Source organism: Notamacropus eugenii, chromosome 5 (assembly GCF_028372415.1).
Source record: "Notamacropus eugenii isolate mMacEug1 chromosome 5, mMacEug1.pri_v2, whole genome shotgun sequence".
NCBI lineage: Eukaryota > Metazoa > Chordata > Mammalia > Diprotodontia > Macropodidae > Notamacropus > Notamacropus eugenii.
This window is the reverse complement of record NC_092876.1, coordinates 39,642,293-39,668,879: the sequence shown is the minus strand read 5'-3', so window position 1 is coordinate 39,668,879 and position 26,587 is coordinate 39,642,293. Positions and strand designations below refer to the sequence as shown.

Here is a 26,587-nt window from a genome sequence, read left to right as displayed (position 1 = left end):
TTGATGTTTCATTAATATCCATTGAATGCCTTCTAGCTCTTACCCACTCAGCCTCCTACCAGAGAGTCAGCTGCAAACAAAGAAATTCGGCTTCTCTGCTTGTTCTGGGATGCTGGAGGAGCAGGGCTCATGGTGGAGGCAGAGATTCAGAGGCCGTTAGAGCAGGAGCATCCTGGGCCATGGATCCCATGGATCACAGACCCATAGATTTAGAGAGAGAAGGGCCCTCTGAAACCATCCAGTACAATCTCTTCATTTTCCAGATGATCAAATTGATGCCAAGAGAGACCTGGTGATTTCCAACCAGTCAGTGAGTGGTAGATTTGGGATGTGAACAGGTCTGCAGACTCTCAGTAGGAGGCAGCTAGGTAGGGCAATGGATAGAGCCTGGAGTCAGGAAGACTTAAGATCAAATCTGCCCTCAGATGCTGAATGACTGTGTGGTCTTGGGCACTTAACCTGCGTCCTCAACTAAGAAATGGAGTCACTTCCCAGGGCTGTTGTGAGGATCAACTGAAATATTATTTGTAAAGTCCTTAGTACAGTACTTGGCACGTAGTAGGTACTTAAGAAATGCTTCCTTCCTTATTGAAGTTATTTCTTCTCCTCCTCCTTCCTCCCTCCTTCCCTCCTTTCTTTTTTCCTTTCTTTTCTTTTCTTTCCTTTCTTTTTCTTCCTTCCTTCTTTCTTTCCTTTCTTCTCTCTCCTATCTTTCCTTCCTTCTGTCTATCCTTCCTTTTTTTCTTCCTTCTTTCCTTCCTGAAGATTCTTCTTCTCCTCCCCATCCCTTTCTCCTTCCTTCCCTTCCATTCTTCCTTCCTCCTTTCTTTCCTGGTCCTTGACTTTTTTCACTGCTTCTAAAACTGAGTGACTGAGGTCTAGCAAGATAATCTTAGCTGACATTGAACTACCTAATGATTTTCAAAATGTCAGGATGTTTTATTTAGCAAACAGTTATTAATTGTCTTTTATGTACCCAATGGTTTTTTCTTTCTTTTTCTGATTTTTTGGGGGTTAGTGGTGAGGAAATTGGGCTTAAGTGACTTGCTCAGTGTCACACAGCTAGTAAGTGCCTATGTCTGATGTTTAATTTGAACACAATTCCTCCTGACTTCAGGACGGATGCTCCACCCACTGCACCACCTAGCTGCCCCTCTCTCACTATTCTAGGTGCTGGGGATACAAAGAGACAGTGGAAAGAACTCTGGATTTGGAGTTAGAAAATCTGGATTTTAATCATGTTCTTCTACTTAGCACTGGTATGACCCAGAGCAAATCATCTTAGTGCTGCATGCCTCAGTTTTCTCATTTGTAAAAGGAGGGAGCTGAATTCTGTGACCTCTGAAGTCTCTTGTGATGAGATCCTACCAGGTCAAGTGTTATCTATCCTCATTTTACAGATGAGCAAACTGAGAACCAGAGAAATGAAATAATTTTTTTTCTAAGACCATTCAGCTAATAAGCATCTGATCCAGCCCAGTGATGGTTCTCCTATAGGGACCTTAGAGGTCAGTGAATCCAACCCCCTCCTTTTGTAGATGTGGGAACTGAGACTCGAGGTTGGTTGAGTGACTTGTCCTGAGTTGTACAGGCATGGCAGAGAGGATTCTAACACAGGCCTTCTGCCTCCAGATCCAGGGTTTCTTCTATAGGGTTGCTCCCAGCCACCCTCTCAGGGAGCAAACAGCTGGACCCAAGTCCCCCAGCCAGTGGATGGGGGCCGAGCCAGGTTTCTAACCCAGGTCTCCTGACCCGTGACTTGACTCTGGCGCCCTGGGCAGTACCCCCACCGCTCTAAGTGCTTTCCATAAATAAACTCCAAGCCAACTCAATGAGGAAAACCTGGCGGCTGCCTTACCTTTATAAAACTTGAACCTGCTGTTCAAAGACCCTGGGGAAACCCTGAAGCTTTTTCCGACCTCAGCCTCAAAGACTCCTGTCAGGTCTAGGGCTAGCCGCCAGCACAGCTGCTTCTCATTAGCCCTGCTTTACTGGCTCCAGGAAGTGATTTAGGGACTGGCCCCCGACCCCTTCCTTTTGTAGGTGACACCTGGCTAACGGTGACAGCTGATTCACAGCCAGGGAACTTGGCAGGAGCTCATAAATCTCCCAGCCTGGGCTTTAGGACTGGCTGGCGCTGGCTAGCTCCCAGGATTCTCTGGGGACACTAGCCAGGCAGAACAGTCCCTTCCCTTAAGCATTTAAAATGTGGCCTTGAAAATGATTCGGTTCTTTTCCCCCTCCCCCATCCCTAGGCTCATTATAGTTTCCCTAGGGTTCAGGCCACTCCCCCACCCCTCCAATCCACATTAAGAGACATATTTGCAAGGAGGAGAGGAGTTTTCTAGGCACCTGTAAATGAACCAGGGAGGAGAACCCCATCTATAACTACTTTGGGGAACCCCTGGCTTGGGATCCTCTTTCCATCTGGCCCTCAGTATCTAGGGCACTAGCCAGGGTGGAGGCAAGGTAAGGTCAGGCTTCAGTCTATGAATGTAGTGACCTCTTTATTCTTGTAGGTAGAAGAGAGAGAAGGGCAGCTAGGTGGTGCAATGGACAGAGCGCTGGGCCTGGAGTCAGGAAGACCTGAGGTCAAATCTGACCTCAGACACTTCCTAGTTGTGTGCCCTGGGCAAGTCACTTCCCTCTGTTGTCCTCAGTTTCTTCATCTGTAAATGAACTGGAGATGGAAATGGCAAACTACTCCAGTATCTCCATCAAGAAAACCTCAAATGGGGTCATTCATGGAGAATCAGAAATGACTAAACAACAGAAGAGAGAAAACATAGGGTTCTAGGATTTGGAATTATAAGGGACTTTTGAGCTCATCTGTCTGTCTGTTCTAGATCTATGCTTTCAGTTGAGGAAACTGATGTCCAGAGGGGTTAAGGATCTCTGTGACCTCAGTCTTACTCCATGAGTCTTGAAATGGAAAGTTATCCTTCTAACTGAGGGACAGATCCTCCTCAGGCCTCTCTCCATCCTTCTAGTTGGCGGTGATCTCCTGGCCACCCTTCCCCAGTCATGCTTCCTGCCCTCCAGCCCAGAGGCTGAGCCCCTGCCCCTGGAACCATCCAGGGCTCTGATAGTGGCTTCTCACCTTCATAAAGTCACTTTGACATCATCTCATTGCCAGAACCAGACCTTCATCTGGCTTTCCAGGCACCAGCCCTGAACCTGACATCATCTTCTCTTCCTGACCCCCTCATCCCCCTTCAGCTTCTTTTATGTGTTTTCTCCTCCAGTTAGAATGTAAAGTCCCTGAGGGCAGCGAAGATGTTACTGGCTTTTATCTGAACCATTCTCAGTTAGCCTGACCCACAGAAAGCCCTTAGTACATGCTCTGCCCCACTGTCTCTCTAGGAACCTTCCCCTTCCCTCTGCCAACATTATAGTATGATGGCTTCAGACTTGGGAAGGACCCTCTCAGGCAGCTAACCCAACAGACTCACTTTACAGATGGGGAAACTGAGGCCCAGAGATTACACAGATCTTAAATGGAGGTCAGGATTTCAGCCTAGGTCCTCTGATCCCAACTCCAGGCTTCTTTTCACTGAACCACACTTCCTCTAACACACACACACACACACACACACACACACACTTAACACTTCACACTTCATGAATTTGAATATCATCCTTGCATGGGGCCATTGGAATCTTCCGTCTTGTGTGTATCTATGTATATAAACATACATACATATGTGTGTGTATACACACATATAAATTCCATATATACACATATACATAGACATATGAACTCTATATACACATATACACATGTATGTATGAGATCCACACACATGACAAATATGATTATTTTGTGTTTCCTTTGTACCTAGTTTGTACTGATTTAATCCTGTAGGTTCTGCTCCAGTTGACTATAAGCTCCTTGAAGGCAGGATTTACTTTATTTTTTCTTGGTTTCGTACCCCCAATACCTACCACATAATGGTACTGTATAATAAAGGAAGGAAGGAAGGAATGAAAAAATGGTTGAATGAATGATGGAAAGAACTTTCTTAGCCACCCAGGTGTTGCACCCTTGGGAGAAAGAGACTTCTCCATGTCTCTGGTATTGGGTTGGTGTTTGGCAGTTGGGAATAGGGACTGGTATGCAGCTGGGGTTGGAAGGCTCTGAAGATTCAAAGCCAAGGAGGAGATAAGTGGATATGGCGGTTGGGTGCTGGGCCCCTGGAGGTCAGAAGAAAGGCTTTGGGTGGAGCAGTGCTGGGGAGCCAACTCTCTCCCTGTTCATGTAAATAAAGGAGTTTTCCCTTTCAAGTCAGTTCCAGCAGGAGAGTTGCCTTGCAGCTGCAAACCCCTATCCAGGAGTCTCCCAGACTTTTCAGAAGCATCCAGGGATTTCTCGGATCCCTCAGATCTTTCTGGGCTTTGCCATATCCCAGAGGGGAAGGTGAGGCAGCAGAAGCAGCAATCTCTTTGTGAAGTGAGAGGAAGGAACTGGAGATCTGGAGTCAGCATCCCTGGGTGCATTCCCAGGCTTTGCTATTTCTTGTTGTGGAGTTCTGGGTAATTCACCTTGCTGGAACTTAGAAGCAGAGAATTCCAGAGTGGGAAGGGGCATCAGTGATTTCCTAGGCCAACCCATAGTTGAAAAAGCATCTATACTATAGCATGAACTAAACAAGCATTTAAGCGTCTCCTCGATGACAGGCACTGTTCTAGGTCTGGAGGACACAAAGACAAAAATGAAACAGTCTCTGCCCTCAGAGGGCTTCTGTTCTATTGGTAGAGATGCTCAGTATACACTTAGTCTGGTAAATGTTTAACAATCAGTTCTCAGGAAAAAAGCACAATCTGACTGATTAACATTCTCTCCAGTACTTTCTTCAGTCTAGACAATCAGCAAAACAAAAAATCAAGCCCTGATCTGTAGCATTTGTGATTTCAGAGGTGTAAATAAAAACTCACCCTGAACATTGGTTCATTGTTAAAATGGGCTGGCTCCAGCCAATACACCTTCATATAAGCATATACAAAGTAAATTCAGGGTTATATGGGGGGGGGGGGCGGGACGAGGAACTAACGTCTGGGGGCTTGGTGCTCAGGGAAGGTTTGGAGTTTGAACGTAGCTTTGAAAGAAATTAGGAATTCTTTAAGAGGCAGAGGTAGGGAGCATTTATGGCATGGAGGGCCATCTGCAAAGGCATGGAAATGGGAGATGGATGCCATCACTGAAAGTGGTTCTTCTAGCCTGTTCCTGAAGATCTCAGAGGGACGACCTATTGCTTCCCATGGCAGCTCATTCTACATTTGGCCAGCTCTAATTCTTAGGAAGTTTTTCCTGACATCAAGCCCAAATCTGCCTCTTTGCAAATTCCACCCATTATTTTTGGTTTTGCCCTCTGGGGCCAAATGGAACAAATTGAATCCGTCTTCCAACCAGCAGCTCTTCAGATGTTGGAAGGAAGTCACCATTTCTCTCTGTCCACCACAGTCTTTTACCCTCTAGTCTAAACATTCATAATTTCTTCAGTCAATTGTCAATGGGACACTTGCAGCCCTTATTGCCTTGTGGTGGACATTCTCCTGTTTATCAATGTTATTTTCAAACTGGAGTGCCCAGAACAGAACACATCTGTGTGCTTTATCTATAAAATGGTGGCAGGAGGGATGAATAGGCTGGTTAACACTAAGCTTTCTTCAGGTTCTAAACCTCCAGTTCTGGGAAGGATTTTCTGACGTCTGCTATACTTAATTTCCCACCCCTCCCCAGTTTTTTACATAAACTCCCTCATTTTTCATGGAGTTTATGTCTTCATGTTCCCACTGTGGTATGATGTACTGGAACTTCATACTATGTCTTCAACACTGGTGCCAAATTCCTTGGGCCATGGAAAATCAACAGGAGGCTCAAATTCCAGCTTACTTCCTGACCTTGGGCAAGTTACTTTAACTTCTTTGGACCTCAGTTTCCCCATCTGTAAAATGAAAGGTTGGAGTAGACTATTTCTGGAAGGTCCATTCCAGCTCTTAGTCCTGTAATTTCATGGACACAGAGAAGTAATCTTTACCTAGAGGAATTCTGATGGGCAGTGTTTGATTTGGGCAAATGGAGCAGAAGTGGGGGTGAAATGGGATCAGATAACATAAGGTTTTGCTTCTAACGTAGAAGGCAGTGGTGGGGATTTGTTGTTGTTTTTTATATGTTTTGGAAATCTACTTCCTGGATTGAATGGACTTAGAGTGAATTACTTCCTTTATGAGATCTCTCCAATTTCCCTGTCCAATACTGGTTGTTTCTTTCTTTGGACCCCAGTGAATTCAATTCCGTAAACATTGATTAAATGCCTACTGTGTACTGGGCATTGTATTAAGCATTAGAGATATAAATCAGAAAAAGATACAGTCCCTGTCCTCAAGGAGTTTATACTGTAATGGGAAAGAGTGAAGCCTTGTTTTCACTTTTATTAGTGATGATCACACCTTCTCTACAGTAAAGCTATGGGTGTTGTTTCCCCTACTGGCCCTAAAAGCTCTTTGAGAACAGGCATCATGTCTCATCTTTCTCCCTTTCTCAGTAATTTGCCATTAGTGACTGACTCATTGGAGGTTTGTGGACATGCTTTATGAACTTGTGGGTGGCCAGAAGCTGAAAGGAAACACAACAGAATTAGGGACTCAACGGGCTTGACCAATGGACTGAATCTAATGAGATGAAATCTAATCAGACAAATGTAATGTTGTAGACTTGAGTTCGAAAAGTCACCTGCCCAAGGGAAGGTTGGGGTTAAGAAGGAAAATTTCACAGGTCTGTTGCACCAAACAACAATCTTCATAGCTTTGCAACAGGGTAACTAAGGTCATCTCAGGACCAAGAAAGATTGAGCCTAGGTCCAAAGGAGCTCAGATGTATGAATTGGACCAGGTGGTCCCTGAGGTCCCTTGTGACTCTCTGAGCCTGATGTGTGAACTATGGGTGTAGTGGCATATTGATGGATAAGCAAGAATCTGTGGTAGAATCTTCTGCTATTCCCTAAAGAACCTTCTCTTACTATAGGGAATTTCTTTCAGGAGTACACTTGAGAAAGAGACAGAACCCCTTGAGTCACCTGGTCATCAGAGATCTCCTCTATCCTTGTCAGAGGAGCCAGCCTCATAGCTTCATGTGTGAGACTCCCCTCACCTCAGCTATAACCATATCATCAAGAGTATCTTACAGTTGTGTGGCCAGTACTGGCTCCATGATGACCATAGGCTGGAGAATGGAGGCAGTGACTTACCAAAGCCACGTATCTGCCATGTTTAGAATCTCCAACATGTTCAAAGTCAATCTTTTTCTTTTTTTCTTTTGCATGGCTAATGTTCAGGGACCCTTAGCATATGTGTAATAGAGGGGAGTCTGTCTCCTCTCCTCCTCTTCCAGCTTGGGTCAGTCAAACAGAAGGAAGAATTCACAGCCATTCCATCTAGGAGCTTTGTAAATCACGCAACTTGCATCTGGTTGGAGAAGAAGAGACAAGGAAAGGGATGGGAGCAGGCAGACCCCGAGTCTGGACTGTGATCTCAGCCCATCATTCATGCCGGGTAATTGAACAACATCATGACAGAAACCAGGACTGTTCCCTGGAGGCTGCTCCTCCCATATCTGATGCTTCCCATCTCAACGGGACTTTGATGCTCCCGCACACCCCCAAAGTGTGATTACTCATGGCCTTTCCAGGTGATGCTGCAGTGGGGGTTGCTGTCCATCCCCTCGGCTGGGGGCCAGTCCACTTGGGACCTGTCCCATTGCTGCTGTTCCTTAACAGTTACTTTATCATAGATTTCTAGAAAAATGACCAGTTTCCAAACCTGTGACAGAGTAATCTTGTCAGAGCTTCCTTAATGCCTTATTATCTTCTCGTGCACTCTGTACTGTGCTTATTTATTGCCATGGTAAGAGAATTCCATTGAACAGACATTCATCATGTGCTTAATCCATACAGAGCCTTGTATTAGACACTAGGGATAAGAAGAAGGAAAGAAAAATCCACCATCCCTGGCTTCAAAGAGCTTATATTCTATCAGGCAAATATAATGGATCATCTCAAATATTCCAATAGATGTGTAATCTTATCAATGTAGGCATCCCCTCCAGCAATGATGATCACAATCCATCTATGCTTGCCCAGCTTGAGCATCTCTTAGCCCTCCCATAGTTTCTTCATGGGTGTCCATCCAATGTGTCAGAGGGCTTCCTTCTTTATCTTGACATTGTCATCACCATCATCATCATGGCATTTATATGGTACTTTTAAGGACTGCAAAGCTTTTGTATATGTTATCTCATTCAATCCTCACAACAACTCTGTGAGTTATATCTCCATTGTATAAATAAAGATACTGAGGCACCAAGAAGGTAAATGACTTGCCTGAGGTCACATAACTAGGGGGTGCCCAAGGAAGGATATGAACTTGGGTCTTTGTTTACTCCAACTCTTGAGTTCTATCTATTGTGCCACCTGGCTTTGAGGAGACCAGTGGAGCACTCTGAATGACTACCTGTCCCTCTTGCCATGTGACCAACCCCTATTCTCTTCCTATCATATAATTCTCTGATTATATTTTTCTTCCTCATCCCTATTTTCTCCTTTTCCTCTCTTCTCCCTTCATTTCATCTTCCTTCTCCTCCTCCTTCCTGAGTAGGTCACTGAACCTTTGTCTGCCTCAGTTTCCTTAGCTCTAAGATAGCACCTACCCCCTGGGGTTGTTGTAAAGATCCAATAAGATAATATTTGTAAAGCACTTAGCATAGTAGGTATCTGGCACATAGTAGGTATTTGTTTCCTTCCTTTTTTCCTCTTCCTTCCTCAAAGAGCTTATATTCTAATGGGGGAAGACAACATAAAAGAAAGACAAAGTGGAGGGGGACGGAGATGAAGGTACCAGTCTAAGGGACATGATAGAGAAAGTCCTGATAGGTGAACAGCCTGCAGAGGAATAAAGATATGGCTGCCCTGAGCATCCTCCATGAAATAGAGATTCTGGGAGGAAGCAGCCAATCAGAGGGAGAGGCCCCAGGGGTTGTGACTGTTACCCAGTGTAAGAAGTCCAAGGATGGAGTGAACCTCCAGGATAAAGACCGAAGAGGCAGAAGGGCATCCTGGAATGTTGGAAAGGATAGAACAAGTTCGATCTTTCAAGGGATTTAAAATGATTCTGATGTGTGGATGGAAGTTACCTTGTTGTAACAGAGTCTGCACTGTGGCATTTTGTTCTAATGAGTCATTTTTGTTTTGTTTCTTTTTTGGGGGTAACGCGTTGTCAAACACAATGGAATCTTATACCTTTGACCTATTTAAGTTAATAGTGAAATGAGAAAGATGTGGTCTATTGTTGAAAGTTGCTTGTGAAAGCCTGCTTATTCCCTACTGATATCCTCATCAATGATGCCCTCAACTGGTCTGTAAAAGAGTGTGTATATAGGGGAGAATAGACACACAGATTGATAGTGGTTGATATTGTCTTAGTTGATATTGTCTTATCTGAGATTTTTCCCCCATGCCTATGACATTTTTCCCTCCTTCAGACACCTTGTCTCTCAGTTCTGCGATGTCCTCCCAATTTGATCACCCCATCATCCCTTGTTCAGATATCCTCTATGCTCACTTGATGTCCTCTGACTGTTTTTCCCATTTTTGTTCTCTCTAGTGACATTTCCATCTCTTTCATAAGTATATTTGGCCTGGGATGTTGGGATCTAAGTGTGTAGGTTCCACTCTCCTTAATGGAGAAAACAGTGTATTAAAATGCTTTTTACGAATTGTTTCCATTTTTCTTCTGTTTGTAGTCCTTCCATTTTCATCCTTGAATGTTCTTGGGATTACTTTTCTTAGTTGGCCAAACTTTCCATAAATTGGTTTTACCTTCTGCCACTTCTCTCTGCTTTATGAGAGGGGAGTAGTCATTATCATACACTGGACCCTGAGAGTGACAGCCACACCAATTATAATAATTTTTTTCAGAAGTTTAGCCAATGTAAATTGGTTGCTACAACAAGGAGCCTAGAAAGCACCTTTGTCAACAAACATCTTATTTAACTTGCCAGAAAGAAGGAGGTGACTGCCAAAGACAACACTGTCTTAGAATATAAACTTATTTCTAAAATCTGAAAGAGGCCAAGCATGGTAGCAACTCCTGTGATTGCTGCTATGGTGGAGACTGACATTGGTAGATTGCTCGGGCTTGGGAATTCTGAGCTACTGTGGGGCTAAAGCCTATTTATTGGGTGTCAGCTCTGAGTCTGGAACCAATATGGCGGATCTCCCAAAGCATTCACCTCCACATTAAGTGGCCAGTGACTGCTTAAGGAGAGGAGAGCTATTCCAGGTCAGAAACAGAGAAGGTCAAGTCTTCAGTGTCAATCAGGAGTGGGATTGGGTTCACTGAACTTCTAATCTGAGTGAGGTAGGGATATCTATTTGCAAAAAAACATCTAGGAAACAATAATGATGGATAATAAAAAAGACTATATATATATATATTATATATATAAAGTAATTGCAAGAGAAAGAGACCAGTTATAACGGGTAGACCAGAAAAGACCTCTCATATGGAAGGAGGTACCTGAACTGTTCTTTGAAAGAACTCGAGATAACAGATATGGAAGTGAGGAGGAGGACATTCTAGATATGAGCATGGAAGTTGCAGATAAAATACTATAAGATGCCAATAGGCCAATATGATTAGAATGCTACATATGTGGGACTTCTGGGAGTGGAGACAAGTTGGTTGAATAGAGAAAACAGCTGGCTGACTTCTCCCAACATTTCCCCCAGACACCTTTAAAATAATGCCTTAAATGGAATTCTGGACCAACAGAGCCAGCAAAAGGTCAAAATGAGGTGTTTTCCTAACCCAAGACAACATAGGAGGTTAAAAAAAGAGATCTGTGATGCAGGGGAGGAGGCTAACATGGAGCCCACATGGATGAAACACCAGTGGTGTGATCAGTGCCAGTGCCAGAAGTAGCTGCAGCTTTGGGAGCTCTCAAGCCAAAGATGGTAAGGGAGCCTTGTGGCTGGTCAGAAAGAGATTTACAGGGGGACCCTTGTGCTAGCACTGAGCTCAGGACCAGATGCTGTTGGACAGCTCCATTGCCTTTACTCACTTCTGGGTCATGGCTCAAGGGTGGAGAGTAGCACTTTTGGTCAAGAGGAATTAGAAGCCCTGAGGGACAGTATCACTTTCAGCCCCAAGAGATCAGGGACATTGGAGAACAGTATCATTTCAAGGTCCAGGGGCCTTGAGGAGCAGTATCTAGTGCAATCCCAAGAGATTAGGTTCCTTTCCTGGATAAGGAGCAGAATGAAGACCAAGAGAACAGTGAACATACCTCTTCCCAGATCATACCACCTTGGAATCACTGAAAACTTTCAAACCCCTAGGACTAGTCCTCAAAACAGCAGTGTGAAAAAGCCTGGAGCTTGGGACAGTGCCTCTCTTCTTTCATTCCAGGAACAGAGCCCAACGTTAGCATAAAATTCCAAATCAAGAAATAGGGTGGAAAATGAACAAATAGCAAAACGAAAAGGACTTATCATAAAAATTACTATGGTGACAAGGAAGATCAAAACACAGACTCAGAAAAGAAGACAATGAAGTCAAAGAAGTCAAAACAGCTACAAGCAAAGCCTCAAAGGAAAAAATGTGAATTGGACACAAGCCCAACAAGAATTCCTGGAAGAGCTAAAGATTATATTCAAAATCAAATAAGAGTAAGTGGTAAAGGAAAAACTAAGTAAAGAAATGAAAGCAAAGAAGAAAATAATGAAAAGACAATTAATAGCTTTGTAAAAGAGGCACAGAAATACTGAAGAAAATAAAACAGCCAAATGGAAAAACTGACACAAAAGTTCGTTGATGAAAATAGCTTCTTAAAAAGCATAATTGGCCAAAGGATAAGAGAAGAACAAATGCTCACTGAAGAAAATAATTCCTTAAAGATTAGAACTGGGCAAGTAAATATGCTTGAAGGGGAGTGTTAAGAAGTAACTTAGAAAAGATAGATGCTAGCCAGAGCGGGGCATGAGGGAGCTTTAATTGCCAAGCTCAGAATTTTACATTTTCTCTTAGAGACAATAGGCAGTCACTTCAGATTATTGAATAGGAGTTAATGACATGACATGTCTCTACTTATAAAAGCAGGCATTAGATCTTACTCATTGATACAGAAGAACAAGGAGAGAATGTGGTATGCCCATTGGCTTATGGGTGTGTCAGAACACAGGGATTGGGGAATCACCCACTGCCACCATGGAAGAGCCACGTTCTCTTGGCCTCCTGAATCTATTAAGATATTCTTGTCTAGTAACCCACAGGTCGTTCCTATTTCCTTCCTGTTTCTTGGACTTGAGCATTTCTAAGAACCTCTGGTTTCTGACTCAGTCTAATACCTGATTTATTTCCTCTCTTGGGTTGTGCTTTGGACTATAGTATAGTACTTGCAGCACCATCTTTGGAATCAGATGACCTGAGTTCAAATTCTGCCTCTCTCACTTTCTAACCAGTGACCTCAGGTAAGTTATTCAGCTTCTCTGGCCCTCAGTTTCCTAATTTGTGTAACATGATGTGTGGGGGGTTTGTACTAGAAAGACTTTGTGGTCTTTTCTCATGGTTAATCTATGATCCTGTGATCATCTTTGCGTAAGATCATACCTTAATTTCTGCATCCATATTGTCTTGAACACCTTAGGTACTTAGCAGGTATTTGTCAAATGGAATTGAAATTGTCAAGTCAACAAGCATTTATTAAGCACTGACTATTTCCATGCACTGTGCTAGGAGATAAATATATGGTCTTTAGAGCTTGGAAAGCACTTTGGAATCATTTAGTCTAGCCTCTGCCTTTTACAGAGGAGTCTGTGCCTGGGGCCCAGAGAGAAGGGACTTAATGGAATCCCATTCTGATGCAGTTCCTTATGGCCTGGCTTTGGATACAGCCTGTCCTACTTATTCCCAGAAATGGCAGGCCAGCTGATAAAAGCCTGGTATGATGGGAACAGATATTTCTTTGGCATAAGCCTTTAGGTTTGCAAAATGCTTTGTGTGTGTTGTCTCCTTGGAACCTCATGGGTATTTTTTCCCCATTTTACAGATGAGGGAGTTGAGACTCAGGGGCTAAAGGTGACTTGCCTGTTGTTAAGCAGCTAACAAGTGTCAAAGGTGTGATTTGGACCTGAGTCTTCCTAATATCTCTCTCTCTCTCTCTCTCTCTCTCTCTCCCCCCCCCCCCCCCCCCCCCGTCTCCCTGTCTCTGTCTCTAATTATAGCACTCTCTGCCTTTGTTATGACACTGTTAGCCTCTGATGTGGGTTTCAGTGCTGATATTGGGATAGGAAAAGTAATGAGGATTAGGGTACCTGTCTTCCCAGTCAGACTTTTTGTGTATTTTCTGCAACACTAACTAGCATTTACATAGGGCTTTCATGTTTGTAAAGTGCTTTATATATGTTCTTTCATTTTATCTTCAAAATAACTCCATGAGGCAGGTGCTGTTAGTGATCCCCATTTTACAGATGAGGAAACTGAGCCTTGGAGAAGTTAAGTGACTTACCCAGGGTCATACAGCCAGTATGAGTCCTAAACAGAATTTGAACTCAGATCTCATTGCTTCAAAGCCCAGTCCTCTTTCCACTCTAGTACCTTAGTGGTGGCCTGGATTGATGACTATCAGATTTGAGAATAGTCTACACCGGCATTGTCCTAACTAAAATAGAAACAGCACTGGTTTCGAAGTCCATTTCTGCCTGTGATACTTACTACCTGTGTGGCCTTGGGCAAGTCATTTAACCTTGTTTTCCTCAATTTTCTCTGCTGTAAAATGATGGAGGTCACCTAAGGGGCCCCTGGGGTACTTTTCAGCTTTAGAGCCATGACCCTGTGTCTCTCCAGTCTGTAGGAAAGTAATTTTTGCGGGGGGTTTGTTATGAAAAATACTCTTGGAGAGCTTGATTAGCAACTCTATTTCTGAGCCACATTCCATAGTGACAAGAGCAACATTTTCCTCCTTCTCCTTTCAAAGCCTTGGTTGGGAGCCACTGAGGTAGGGAGAGAGGAAGAGAGGGATCTGGTCATCATCTGGGGGCATGGACTTTGTAACCCTGAGGACCTGGCCATGCTCTGACTAGAAGATTATTCTCACCTACCCCTGCTTCATCCTTCCTTCCATTAAATTTCATTTTGAAAGAATGAGACAGGTTCTGGGGCCAATTTGGAATCTGAGGAACTGGGTTCAGATTTGACTCCAATCTCACTCTTTGTAACTCATCACCTCCCCTCTCTGGGCTTATTTCTTTTTCTGTAGAATGAGAGGTTTGGACCAGTGGCCACCCATGGTACAATCCAAAGAGAAGACTCTTTGGTACAATCCAAAGAGAAGACTCTTTGTAAGTTGGGTAGGAGGGAATCTGGAATATATTTCAATGACAGAAAGTGCCTAGAATCAGAAGATGGAGTTTCATGTGGTAACATGCTAATAACAGCAACGAAGCCAGTGTCTGTTTCATAGAATGAGTGGAAGAGTGTGAGGTATAGGAATCCAAGATAAGTAAGGAAGGCATGGGGTTATGAAGAGCTTTGAAAGCCAAACAGAGGATTTGATCTTTGATTATGGAAATTAATAGGGAACCAATGGAATTTATTGAGTAGGGGAGTGACATCTCCAGACCTGAGCCTTAGGAAGGTCAGCCATGTGGAGGATAAATGGAGTGGCAGGTTAGATCAACCAGAAGGCTCTTGCAATAGTCCAGAGGTCAAGTGATGAGGGTGTTGGCTGTGCGGTTGGAGAGAAAGGGGTGTATATATATATATATATATATATATATATATATATATATATATATGGGATATTAAGAAGATAAAATCTCTGGGACTAGACAGCTGATTGAATCTCTCTCTCTCTCTGTCTCTCTCTCTGTCTCTCTCTCTGTCTCTCTCTCTGTCTCTCTCTCTCTCTCTCTCTCTCTCTCTCTCTCTCTCTCTCTCTCTCTCTCTCCAGTCTGACTTAAGGCTCTTCTGTTTTCTTTCTCTCTGCTCTATTTGGTAACTTTGTCAGGGCTTTAATGATCATATCCTCATAGGCCCCAGATCGGACTCTGTGTGTACACACACACACATACACACACACGCACACGCACACACATCAAAGTTCCATTTTGTTCAGTCCCACATTATCAGCTGTTTATTGGCTCTGGACATCCCAAGGATGAAGTCTCTCAACAACCCTAGGACACAGGTGCTATTATTATCCTCATTTTACAGTTGAGGAAACTGAAACAAACAGATTTTTTTTATACTGAATTTCTACATACTTATTAAATACATATATACTGTGTGTATTGAATATAGAGAAGAGGAAACGGAGGCATTGAGTGTCTTCTGGGAGTTTGGCTATGAAAGGGAGGAGAGTGATGGTAGGATCTGAGGGAAGTCTCCCAAAGATGGGGAAGACTTAGGTGTGTTTGTAGGTACCTAGGGAGGAATGAGGGGGAGAAAAAGAGAGGGAGGAAGAGAGGGAGGGAAAGAAAGAGAGAAGAGAAGAGAGAGGAGAGAGGGAAAGAAAGAGAGAGAGGAAAGAGAGAGAAAAGAGGGAGGAGAAAAAGAAGAGGAGAGGGAGAGAAGAGGAAGAGAGAGGGGGAGTGATAGAGGCGGCAGGCAGCTGGAGAAGGTAGGTGCATGTTTTGGGCTTGACTTTGGGAGGGAGAAGGGTGACCTCACTCTCACACACTGGGGTAGAGGAGAGAAGAGGGAAGGATGGAGGACTGGTATTTGTGTGTGGGAGGTTCTGAGATGAAGAGAAAGGGAGAAGAAGGGGCCCATGGCAGAGGAGCGCTGTCAAGTGTCTGTCCCCAGGGCAGAAGTGTACTCGTTGGATTTCGGCTAGCTCTGGACTAGGTCACCAAGTTCTTTGTGCACCAAAAATCATAGGAAGGATGGGAGTCTAGTCATCTGGCCTGAAATTATTCTTTGTTGACAGAATGAAAATTTTCTGAAAGAGAGACGGAGTCTTTAGATCTGAGGTCCCCCTCCTAAGACTGTATCCTTCCTGCCAGATTCTGGGAGCACGGTTAATGGCTGAGAAACCTTCCCCCCAGCCTGGGCACTCCCCCTCGCTGCCCCCCCCCCCCCCGGTCATCCCATGTGGCTCCTTACCTCTGGGATGGCTTCTGTCATCACCTGTGGGTTTGGGGAGAACAAGGTCCCTGGAACATGGGTGTGTGTTTTGGAGGTTGTCTCTGATTCAGCATTTTCAACACCTCCTCTTCCCCACCCCAACCCTATGCTGGATAAATTCTATCCTGGGGTCCCTCTGGGTTTGAATTGTGAATGTGATACAGCTCTACCCCCTCAGCCTTCCCCTCAGAAAAATGGGAGCAAGACAGCTGCTCCCCTAGGAAAAGTGGCCACATCCCATCCAGAGCAATTGGCAAGGCCCTCCAGGCATCCAGAAGACCAGCCAAGAGGGAGTAGCAGCCTTCTTGTGGGGAGCCAAGTCCTCTGGACTAATTAAGGGGGAGGCATGCATTTCAGGGAGCCAGAGAATGCCTGTCTGACAAAAGCATTTCAGGCACTTACTTGAGGAGCAGCCAGTGCAGAGGTCTAATGGCTTCCAGATGGGGTTTCTGTAGGCCCAAGAGAAGATACTGGGTTTGGGGGATGACTTGGGTCTAGAGGTGCAGCAGGCCTGCCCCATCACAGTCAAGGATAAATGTCTGCTTTTCTGCCCCCCTAGAGGCCCAAAGGAGACCTCATACCTGACTGGACCACCAACCCAGGACCCCCGAACCTCTCCTCCCCTCCCCCACCGAGTCTGCCCTCTCCTGAACGCCCAGTCAGGTACTGACCATGAGAAGAAGCAATTTATCTAAATTCCGGTGAGAGGGGTGGGTTTTTATTCCACAGAGCTGCAAAGTTAAATTCCTCCCAACATGTCACAAAGGGGTGTTGAAATGATTGTCAAAGGGGGAGCAACCAGCTGCTGCAGCTAAAGTTGGGGTGGGGGCAGGGGGAGGTAGGGGAACAGTCTGCTTGAACTTTGATCCAGGTTTCATTTTCAGCTGTAATATGAATCTTAATGAAATGTCTGATAATTATCCAGTGCCTGTTGGGGCCAGCCAGTCAGTCATTAAGTCAGCAAGCACATATTAGGCACCTACTGTGTGCCAAAAACTATGAAAAAGGAAGAAAACAGTTTTATGGGCATACAAACAGCTGTGGCCAACTATACTATTCTTACCTGTGTACTTGTTATTATCCTTGAGGGCAGGGGTTAGTTCATCCTTTGTCTTAGTTCTCATCCTTTGTTTAATAAATTCAACTAGCATTCGATAAATGTTTGTTAAGGTCCCTCTATGTTGCAGGTACTGTACTAGGTACTGGGCATATAAAGGCAGAAATGCATTAGGCTCTGTCCTCAGGGGGTTGACTGTCTTTTCTCTCAGGAGTTAAATGACTTTCCCCTGGTCACATAGCTAGGAAGTATCTGAGACTGGATTTGAACTCAGGTCTTCCTGACTCAAAGTCTAGGTCTATTCACTCAACCCTCTCCTTAGGATTGTTGTAGGATTCCAGTAAGATAGCCTAGACCATAGGTTCCCAAAGTGGGTCATACCATCCTCCCAGGTGCTGGAACAATCCAGGGGGGTGGTAGTAGCCTCAGGTGCAATTAGGGGGCATTGAATAAAGATAAGGGGATGGTGGAAGCATAAGGAAAGAAAGGAAGAGAAGAAAATTTTGAAAAACAATCTGTACATGTTTCATCTGTTGTGTAACAGAGTCAAAGTCATGGTGATTACATTATTTTCCAAATAAACACACTAAATACAAGTTATAACTGATCAGTGGTCAAGTTTACTAACAGGTCTTAACAAGCAAGTGTTGTCAGGCAACCATGTCAGGAAGTCCAGTAATATGTGCTTGTAATGACTTGTTTATAATATAATACTATTGTGTCATCAAAATTTCAATGTAGGAAAACTTCCCAGAAATTTACAATAAATTATTAAATTTCGAGTATTTTATATGTTTTTTTGAAATGACACAAATTTAAAAAAAATTAAAGAAAGTAGATTCCCAGGGTGGCACTGAGTAATTTTTTTTGGGGGGAAAAGGGGCTGTAGGCCAGATAAATTTGGGAACTCCTGACCTAGATGGATCACTTTGTAAACCCTGATGTGCCACAGGAATGTTAGTGTTGGGGGTGTTCTTTAGGCTGGGGTCCTTAGGACCCCAGGCTCTGATCGGTAAGCTGTCATTTTCTTCTGCCCTGCCCCAGGCCCCCCATGCTGCCCTTCCCTCCAGTTCTAGCGCCCCCTCCACGTGCTGCCCTTCTCCTATTTGAGGGCAGGGTCTGTCTCACTTTCTTATTTTTGCGTTCCCTGCACTTAGAACAGTGCCTTGCACACAGTAAACACTTAATGGTTTTTTTCTTTCATTCATGGTCATCAAAATAATTGATACCACTAAGAGCCAATGAAGGAAGATGTTAGTTGTGACTGTTAAATGAATGAATGGATAGATGGATGATTGAAAGTAAGTGTGCTGCAGACAGGGGCAGGATATAATCTCTGTTCTCAAGGTCCCCAGAAAACCAAACAAAAAGCAGTGTGGATAGAAAAGATTGTCCATTCAGTCCTGCTGCCCGGTTGACTGCCCCAAGTCCCTATAGATCTATAAGGTGATTCACGAGTAAGGGCAGGGGGCAGTTCTTGGGTTTCTCAGCCAAGTCCATGGGTGCTACTGCCCTGGCGTGGAGGGAGGCATTGGCAAATGGTGATATTGGACTGGGTGGAGGGCCTGAGACTGCTTTTGCTAGCAGAGGTGTGCCCCAGGGCCACACTTACTAGGCCTTGCAATCCTGTCATTGGCATGTTCCCCCTCTGGGCAGCCAGAGGCCTGTCCCCTGCCAGTGAGTGGGCTGTGAAAGCAAAGGCCTGTTTTCTTCCTCCCCCCAGCAGAGGAGGTTGGAAGTGGGGCCTTCCTCTCAGACCCCTATTTCAGACTCTGCTGGGGATCGCCAGCTTGGGCCCTGGAGACCCCAGGTGGTTTTTTACCCTCTCTTTTCTTGAGAACTGGCAACTCTTTCTTCTCCAGGCTTGGAAGCCAAACCCTGTGTCCTCATCTCATAAACCCTGGGCCAGATTCTCACCCTATGTAATTCTCTAGGAATTCCCAGAAAATTCCCATCATTAACCTTCAAAAGTCTGGAATTGGGTTTGCATTCCAAGGGCTCTAGTAGAGATTATGGAAAAGGGGCTCAGTCCAGCAAGATGGCCTTTGTCTCAGGACTGTGGACACAGAGCCTTGGGAGTGAGGAAAGCCTCTTGGGACCTTCTCAAGAGACTTTGCCTTTTCAATGAAATTCAAATGAGACACCTTTCTGGGGAAAATATGTCACTGTCCTGGTTTAGCTTTAAGTGGTCTTTTTAGGATTTCTGTGGGCTTGTTTCTGGTACAAATTGGTTCACATTAGAGTTGTATGTGCAACAGAAGATCAGAGATTTAGATTTGGAAGGGACCTTAGAGATCATTTAGTCTAATTCCTTCATTTGGCAGATGGAGAAACTGAGTCTCAGAGAAGCTAAGGGACTACATGGTCACACTAGTGTAAAGTGGTGAATCTAAGATTTGAACCCAGATTCTCATGACTGCAAATATAGTAACCTTGCCACCAGCCTTTAATGCCTCATGCAACTCTGGCAGCCACTAACTCACAGGGTTATGACAGATGGGATTGGTTTTCTGTCTTTGCTCTGTTCCCAAACTGTAGAATGTGAGCATTGGACAAGACTGTAGACATACCTAGTCTAACCTGTGCCCAAGAGAGCAAGACTCTCTTCTACAGTATTCTCATGCAAAAAAGGTCATCCAGTTTTTGCTCAAAGACATCCAGGGAAGGGAACCCCATTTTTTTCTCAAGTTTACTCATTCTACTTTGAGATGGCACTAATGGTTAGAGTGCTCTTCCTCATATGGGTTGAAATCTGCTTCCTTACACTTCCCACCCAGGGCCCATGCCTCTCCTATGCCTTCTCCTTTTACTATAAAAAAATCCCTAGCTCCTTCCAGTACATAAGATTCAATTGATTATTCACCTTTCACCCATTTCAATAGGTTTGTAGTTCCAGACTTGATTTAAGTACAAACCTTCTTAACCATTTGAGTTATTCCAAAGGGCCACCTTTGGAGGGGTTAAGTTTTCCCTCAATGGAACGATTAAAGCAGAGGTGGAATGATCCCTAACTAGGTACAATGGAGAGGGGATGCTTGCTCAGATGTGGGTGGTACTGGATAGAGCCACTGGGGTCCCTTTCCCCTGGGACATTCTAGCACTCTAGACAACATCACATGATCCTGAGGATGCTTCATCACTCTGTCTAGGATTATGGGTTCAAAGAATGTTGAAAAAATGAAGGCGTGCAAGACATAAAGCAAGGCTGACCTTGAATTGAGGGGTTAAAAACCTGGCCATGTTCAAAGCAATGTAGTCCTAAAGCTCTGAGGCTGAAATTCACTGGCTTAGAACCTGTTTGGGTCAACCGTATTGAGTAAGGGATAATTATGATTTCCCTTGGTCCAAAACCAGGGGGGAGTCTTTCCATTCTGAATGGAAATGGGATAAATTCTGTCTTACATTTCTGTAGAGACATGAGGAAAACAACAGGCAAATGGGGGAAGGGTAAGATGATTGTGCAAGCACACCCATGTGTACACTTATTGTTTCTGTAGGGGATCTAGAACCATATTTACAAATATCTCAGCACATGCAGTTGATGCATTCCTGACAAGTTTGGTGTTCATCACATTTTGGTAAATTGAGTCATATTTGAAATAGTCAGGCTTTCTATAGGATGCTTCCCATTTCTGTGGTGCTTTCTACGGTCTTATCTTTTCCTCACCTTTATCACCTCTAGCTTAATTTGTGCAGATAGTTTTTATTTTTCAACACCTTCATCTCCAGATATGTCTTTTCCCTTCTCTACCAGTGAGGAATCCCTTGGAGAAAAAAAAAGAATGAAAAAGGAAAGAACTCAAATCTGACAGCACATGCAACATTCCACACACATAACTCTCCCCCTGTGCCAAGAAAAGAAGGAGGCTAATTTTCTCCTTTCTTCTTCATTCAATTTTACTTTCCAGTCTGAATTCTTTCCCTTTCCCCCACCCCATTGGAAAAGCAAGAAAAGCATTTTCATTTTTTAAAAATTCAATTTTATTTTCTTTCTCATCTCTTCTTCAAGGGAGAATTTGGTCATAATTACACAGTGTTCTGTTTTCATTTTTTTTCTTGTTCTATTTTACACAGGTATGATCATTATGAGTATTATTTTCCTGGATTTACTTTCCTTACTTTGTATCAGTTCATATAAATCTTCTCATGCTTTTCTGTGTTCTTCTTATATTTAAGTGTGTGATAATATGTAGGGGCATGAGCATCGTTATTCTTATTTTATACATGAGGACTCTGACGTTCAGAGAAGATCCATGACTCAGCCTCAGGCACACAGATAGCAAGTGTTGCAGCCAGAATTCAGTTCCAGTCTCCTAATTGCAGTTTCTATGCTTTGATACCTCCCTCATTAAAGAGACCATTAGAGGATCTCTACTGAATGGAAAAAAAATATGATATTTCCTCCCCACCTCTCTCCTCCCTCTCAGTCTCATTTATTGACTTTAAATATCTAGATTTTCAGGTACCTAAATGAGTTTGCTGTCAGAAGATCTGGGTTCAAATTCAGGCTCTACTATTTGCTATCTATGTGACCCTGAGAAAATCACATTCCTTATTTGAGTCTCAGTTTCTTCATCTGTAAAATGGATTTTGCTTTTCTAATGGGGTGAGGGGAAGGGAAAGAATTCAGAGCTGAAAATAAAATTGAATTAAGAAGAAGGGAGAAAATGAGCCTCCAGATGACTTTTGGGAAAGACCATGGTACATTGGAAAGAAAACAGCAGAGCCTAATTCAAATTCTGCATATCATACTTATTATCTGTGTAACCATGGGCAAATCACGTCACCTCTCAGGCTTCAGTTTTCTCATCTGTAAAATGAAGGAGTTAGACTGGATGGGTTCTGAAGTCCTTTCTGGCACCTTATCTATGAGCTCATGCCCTCCCCCTCTAAATCTGCAATCCTGTTGGATTTTCCAAGAGCAAGATTTGGTCGTAGGTGTCCACATGTTTACACAGTCCTCAAAGAGGCCAGGAGAGAGAGGTTTGGGGAAGGTAATCAGAAGTGAGTTTGCAGCTGTGGTGGGCTGAGGGGTGGGGACTCTTTTGGGGTACACAGGGACCTGGGATCATGCTAGGCGGGTCAGGGTCCAGAGCCCCAAGTCACTGCTGACTCCCTTGCCTTCTGCAGACGTGAACGAATGTGAAGCCAAGAACGGAGGCTGCGAGTCTCAGTGTTGTAACACCATCGGCAGCTTCTACTGCAAATGTCCAGATGGCCAGAAGCTACGGGAGGATAGGAAGGCCTGTGAAGGTAGGACTGTTGCTTTGAGCTTGGGCAGCTCCTGTCCACACCTGGAGGGCAGAGGTCTGAGCGGCTCAGCAATGACTCATCACCCATTTTCTTCAAGAAATGGAGGTTATTCCCTGACAGATCCCACCTTATAATCGGATCCTAAGAGAGCTGATTCTCACTGAGAGATTAAGTGACTTGTAGGAGAGTCAAGACTTGAACTCAAGTCTTCCTAGCTTTCTAACCACTCTCTCATGCTGCTGCTGTCTCTTCTATGATATGTTACCTCCCCTTGTACATAGCAGAGTCTTGTTAAATGTTTGTTGAATTGAATTCAGTTAATCAATCAAATCAGCTTTTATTAAGTACCTACCGTATGCCAGACGGTGAGGGTTAATGGCGCTATGTAGACAAAAACAAAGCGTCTTCTGCCCGTGAGATGCTTATGTGTAGTGGCTGGAATTACTGTGTACACAAATAAATAAAGAGACACAAAATCCATTGAAAGTATGTAAAATAAAATGTAATTTCAGAGGGAGGAGGCACCAGTCAATTAGCACTTATTATGTGCCTACTGTGTGCCAGGCATACCAGGACCTGGGGGGAAAGGTAAGTGTAAAATAAATTGAATTAAATTGGAGAGTCTATCTGGAATTCTTAACGTAGGATCTGTGAACATTTAAAAAAATACTTGGGTGTCTGTCAACACAACTGTTTCCTTTTTGGTTTTCTTTATTATTTTCTGTTATTAAAATATGGTCCTGAGAAGGTTGTCCCAGCCTCCCCAGCCTGCCCCAGGGGTCCAGGACACAGACATGTTTTCCATAGATGGACCAGAGTTGTAAGATCACAAATTTAGACCTGGAAAGAGTCTCCCTAGCATCTAGGCCAACCTTAACTTGAAAGAGAGGAGAGGAGAGAGATGGGAATGGTGCTGGGTCGGCAGAGTCAGCAAGAATGACTTTTATTGAGGCCTGGAAGGGGAGGACAGAGGGATGAGTGGTGGGAGAGATGGAGTGTGGTGTGGGGAGGCTGCTGCATGTCACGTATGTGTGCATGACAGAACTATAACAAGGTCGTGGTGCATTGGGAGGGATGGGTGAGGAGCGGGATGCAGATGGGGGGTGGCCCAGGGGACTCGGAGGAAAGTAACGGAGTCGACTTCATTGGAGCAGCAAGGCCCTGTATAAGGAGTCACACTCTGCAGGCAGGGGAGCTGGGTTCCAATTCTACCCCTGCACTGATGCTTTGTGTCTGGATCTCAGTTTTCTGGTTGGACTAGATGACCTATAAAATCCCTTCTGTCTTAGACGTGGTGACACGTTGAATCTCTCACCTGCTACTGCAGTGATCCTGGGTGAGCCCCTTAACTCTGGGCCTCAGTTTCCTTCTCTGTAAAATGAGACTGTTGGACTAGAGGATCTCCTAGGGTTCCCGTGTTTGAATTGCATGTGTGCTGGTGTGCACGATATATGTACATGTGTGTTTATGTCTGCATGTATATTTTGTGTGTGCATGCATTATGTACATGATTGTATATGCATGTGTATGAACCTGTGTGTGCTCTATCCTTTGTGGCCCTAGGGGACAGGCATTTGCCAGTTCAGGGCAGACCATACTTGTTAGGGCCCTTGTTGTGTTCTCATCACACTTCAGGCAGGTCTAGAACGAAGAATGAGAAAGTGTCTCCTAAGAAGGAGAAAACAGATGGAGTGAAGGATGAGGGGATGCCCCCAGAAAGGGTCTGATTATGGGAGCCGGTCACCAAACACCTAAGAAGGTCCCCTGTGGGCCCAGTAGCACATTCCTCACCAGCATTTCTGGGATTCTGTCACCTGCTGCCCTGGGCCGGGTGGACCCCAGACCCCACTTGTGGAGAGCTCCAGAGACGGGGGGGATCTTGATGAGGGCAAGGGCATCTGGTTTCCTTCTCCCCTCCTGTCAGATAATTTGTGATTATCTCATCTTTCCCAGACTTCCCTTCTGAAAGTGAACTGGACCAATGTTCTCACCCTAGGAATGTAATGGCTCCATCTGTATCCATTGACAGCTGGGAGTTGTCTGTCAGAGGGGACCACGAGCCCCTAACACAGTCTGGGAGCGAGGCTAAACCCATCTTCTGGAGGGCTGGGGAAGGCGAGGGAAGGGCAGAGAGATGTGACCCTTTGCTTTGTCTCCAACTGTGACCTGTTTCACTTAGATCTCCAGACATGACTGGAAGACAGGTGGGGGATGACGGGTATGTAGCCCTGCGTACAGTGTCGACCTGATTTAACGTGTTGGTCGATGTTGCTGAATTATTTTGTTTTTCTCTTTCTTATCCTTTGTCATAAGGAAGAGCTTCCTGGGAGAGGGAGGGGAGAATTGTATCTGGAAACCAAGGTCATGTAAACTCAAATCTGTAGAAAAGGTGATTAAGAGACAGGAGGTAGAAGCAGGCTGATATCAATGACCCTCAGAACTTCTCCCTGGGCCGCCTTTTCTATCAGGGAGTGAGGGGACTGCTTGGCAGGAGGAAGCTGAGCAGGCCTCTCTGGGTGTCCGTTTTCTCCTCTTTAAAACTGAGCCTCCCCACACCCACCTTCCATGGGAGAGTTCACTGTATGAGCCCTAGAAAAAGTAACCGAATAAGAGAGGACCTGGTGGGGGAAAGGGGGTAGCCTTTTTCCAGTACTTTAAGGGCCATCATATGTGAGAGAGAACCCAGAGCTCAGTGGACTCTGCTGTCTGGCCTACTCCAAGGAAGCGTCTGAGCTCCCTGAGGGTAGGGCCTGTTTGTTGATGCTAGGCTGCAGCTCCTAGTACAGTGTCTAGAACACACTGGGTGCTAACTGCTTCACAAACATTTGTTGAATTGAATTAAATTGCCTTGTTAGACTATCTGGCCTCTGAGGTCCCTTCACCTTCTGGAATTCTCTGGGAACACTGCTGTCCTTCAGTCATTTCTGACTCTCTTTGGGGTTTTATTGGCCAAGATATTAGAGTGGTTTGCCATTTCCTTCTCCAGCTGATTTTACAGATGGGGGAACTGAGGCAAACAGGGTGAAATGACTTGCCCAGGGTCACACAGCTAGTAAGTGTCTGAGGCCAGATTTGAACTCAGAAGATGAGTCTCCCTGACTCCAGGCCTGGCACTCTATGTACTGTACCACCTGGGTATGCTAGCTTGGTATAAAGGTAGGAAATAAGAACATTGAATAATTAAAAAGGAAGAACATCCATTACGATTTAGGAAATTCTCCCAGAAGCCACTGGCTCCCTCTGTACTCATAAGCCAAGTCACATGGCTCTCCTTCTTGCCTCAGTTTCCCTATGTGGAAAATGGGGCAATAGGACTTAAGCTCTATCCCCTCCTACTCCTCCTTGTAGGGACATTGTGAACCTAAGTGAAATGGGGCAGTAGGGAAGGATGGAAACAGGAGCTGTCATGGAAGAGCTACTGTTTAAATATTGATCTCCCTTTTCCTCTGCCAATTAATTATCCCGGGAGCCATGTGGCACAGAACTTTGAGCAGGGGCCATCCGGAAGGGCCTGGGATGGTTATGCCAATGGAGGCAGACACCTCCAGCTTGCTGACTTCAAATCCAGATGCCAGTAAGAGAGCCCTAAATCAGCCAACACCTTCATGTTTAAAAATAAAAAGAGACGTAAAAAGACGTGGGGACAGGATCCCAGGTGCCAGAGGAAACACTGGGCTGAAATGGAGCAGAACGGAGGATTTGTGGTCACTGGGTATTTTATTTATGGGAGAGGCTGCAGACAGAGTGCTGCTCTGGCACTCAGGATGATCCTGCCTCTGAGATGTATGCAAGTCCCTTCATTTGTCCAAGCCTCAGTTTCCTTATCTGGAGAAATGTGGGTGGCAAGATCTTTTTGACAAAAGTCAAACGAGTCCTGCTCCAAGGAGCTGATAGTCTAGCTATGGGAGAGAATGCATTTGTATCTAAGTGTACACTAGATTGCTCTGAGGATGGAGTTCCACTGGCCAGGCCCCCATTACAGAGGCATGTAGAAATAGATACAAGGTGATTTGGGGAGGAAGGCACTAGCAACCTGAGAGGGAGGGGTGTTAGGGACAGCCTCATGCATGCCAAACCTTGAGGGAAACTAGGGTTTCT

At 44.6% G+C, this 26,587-nt stretch overlaps 1 protein-coding gene across 3 annotated transcripts in view; it reads left to right on the top strand.

Annotated features, from left to right (window-relative positions):
* Positions 1 to 26,587, top strand: part of MEGF6 (multiple EGF like domains 6) — a 360,321-nt gene that overhangs the window by 161,137 nt on the left and 172,597 nt on the right. For all 3 annotated transcript variants that reach the window (XM_072608634.1, XM_072608633.1, XM_072608635.1), the window contains exon 5: positions 22,367 to 22,489. In XM_072608634.1, the coding sequence (XP_072464735.1) occupies positions 22,367 to 22,489 (123 nt within the window). The remainder of the gene's footprint in view (positions 1 to 22,366; positions 22,490 to 26,587) is intronic.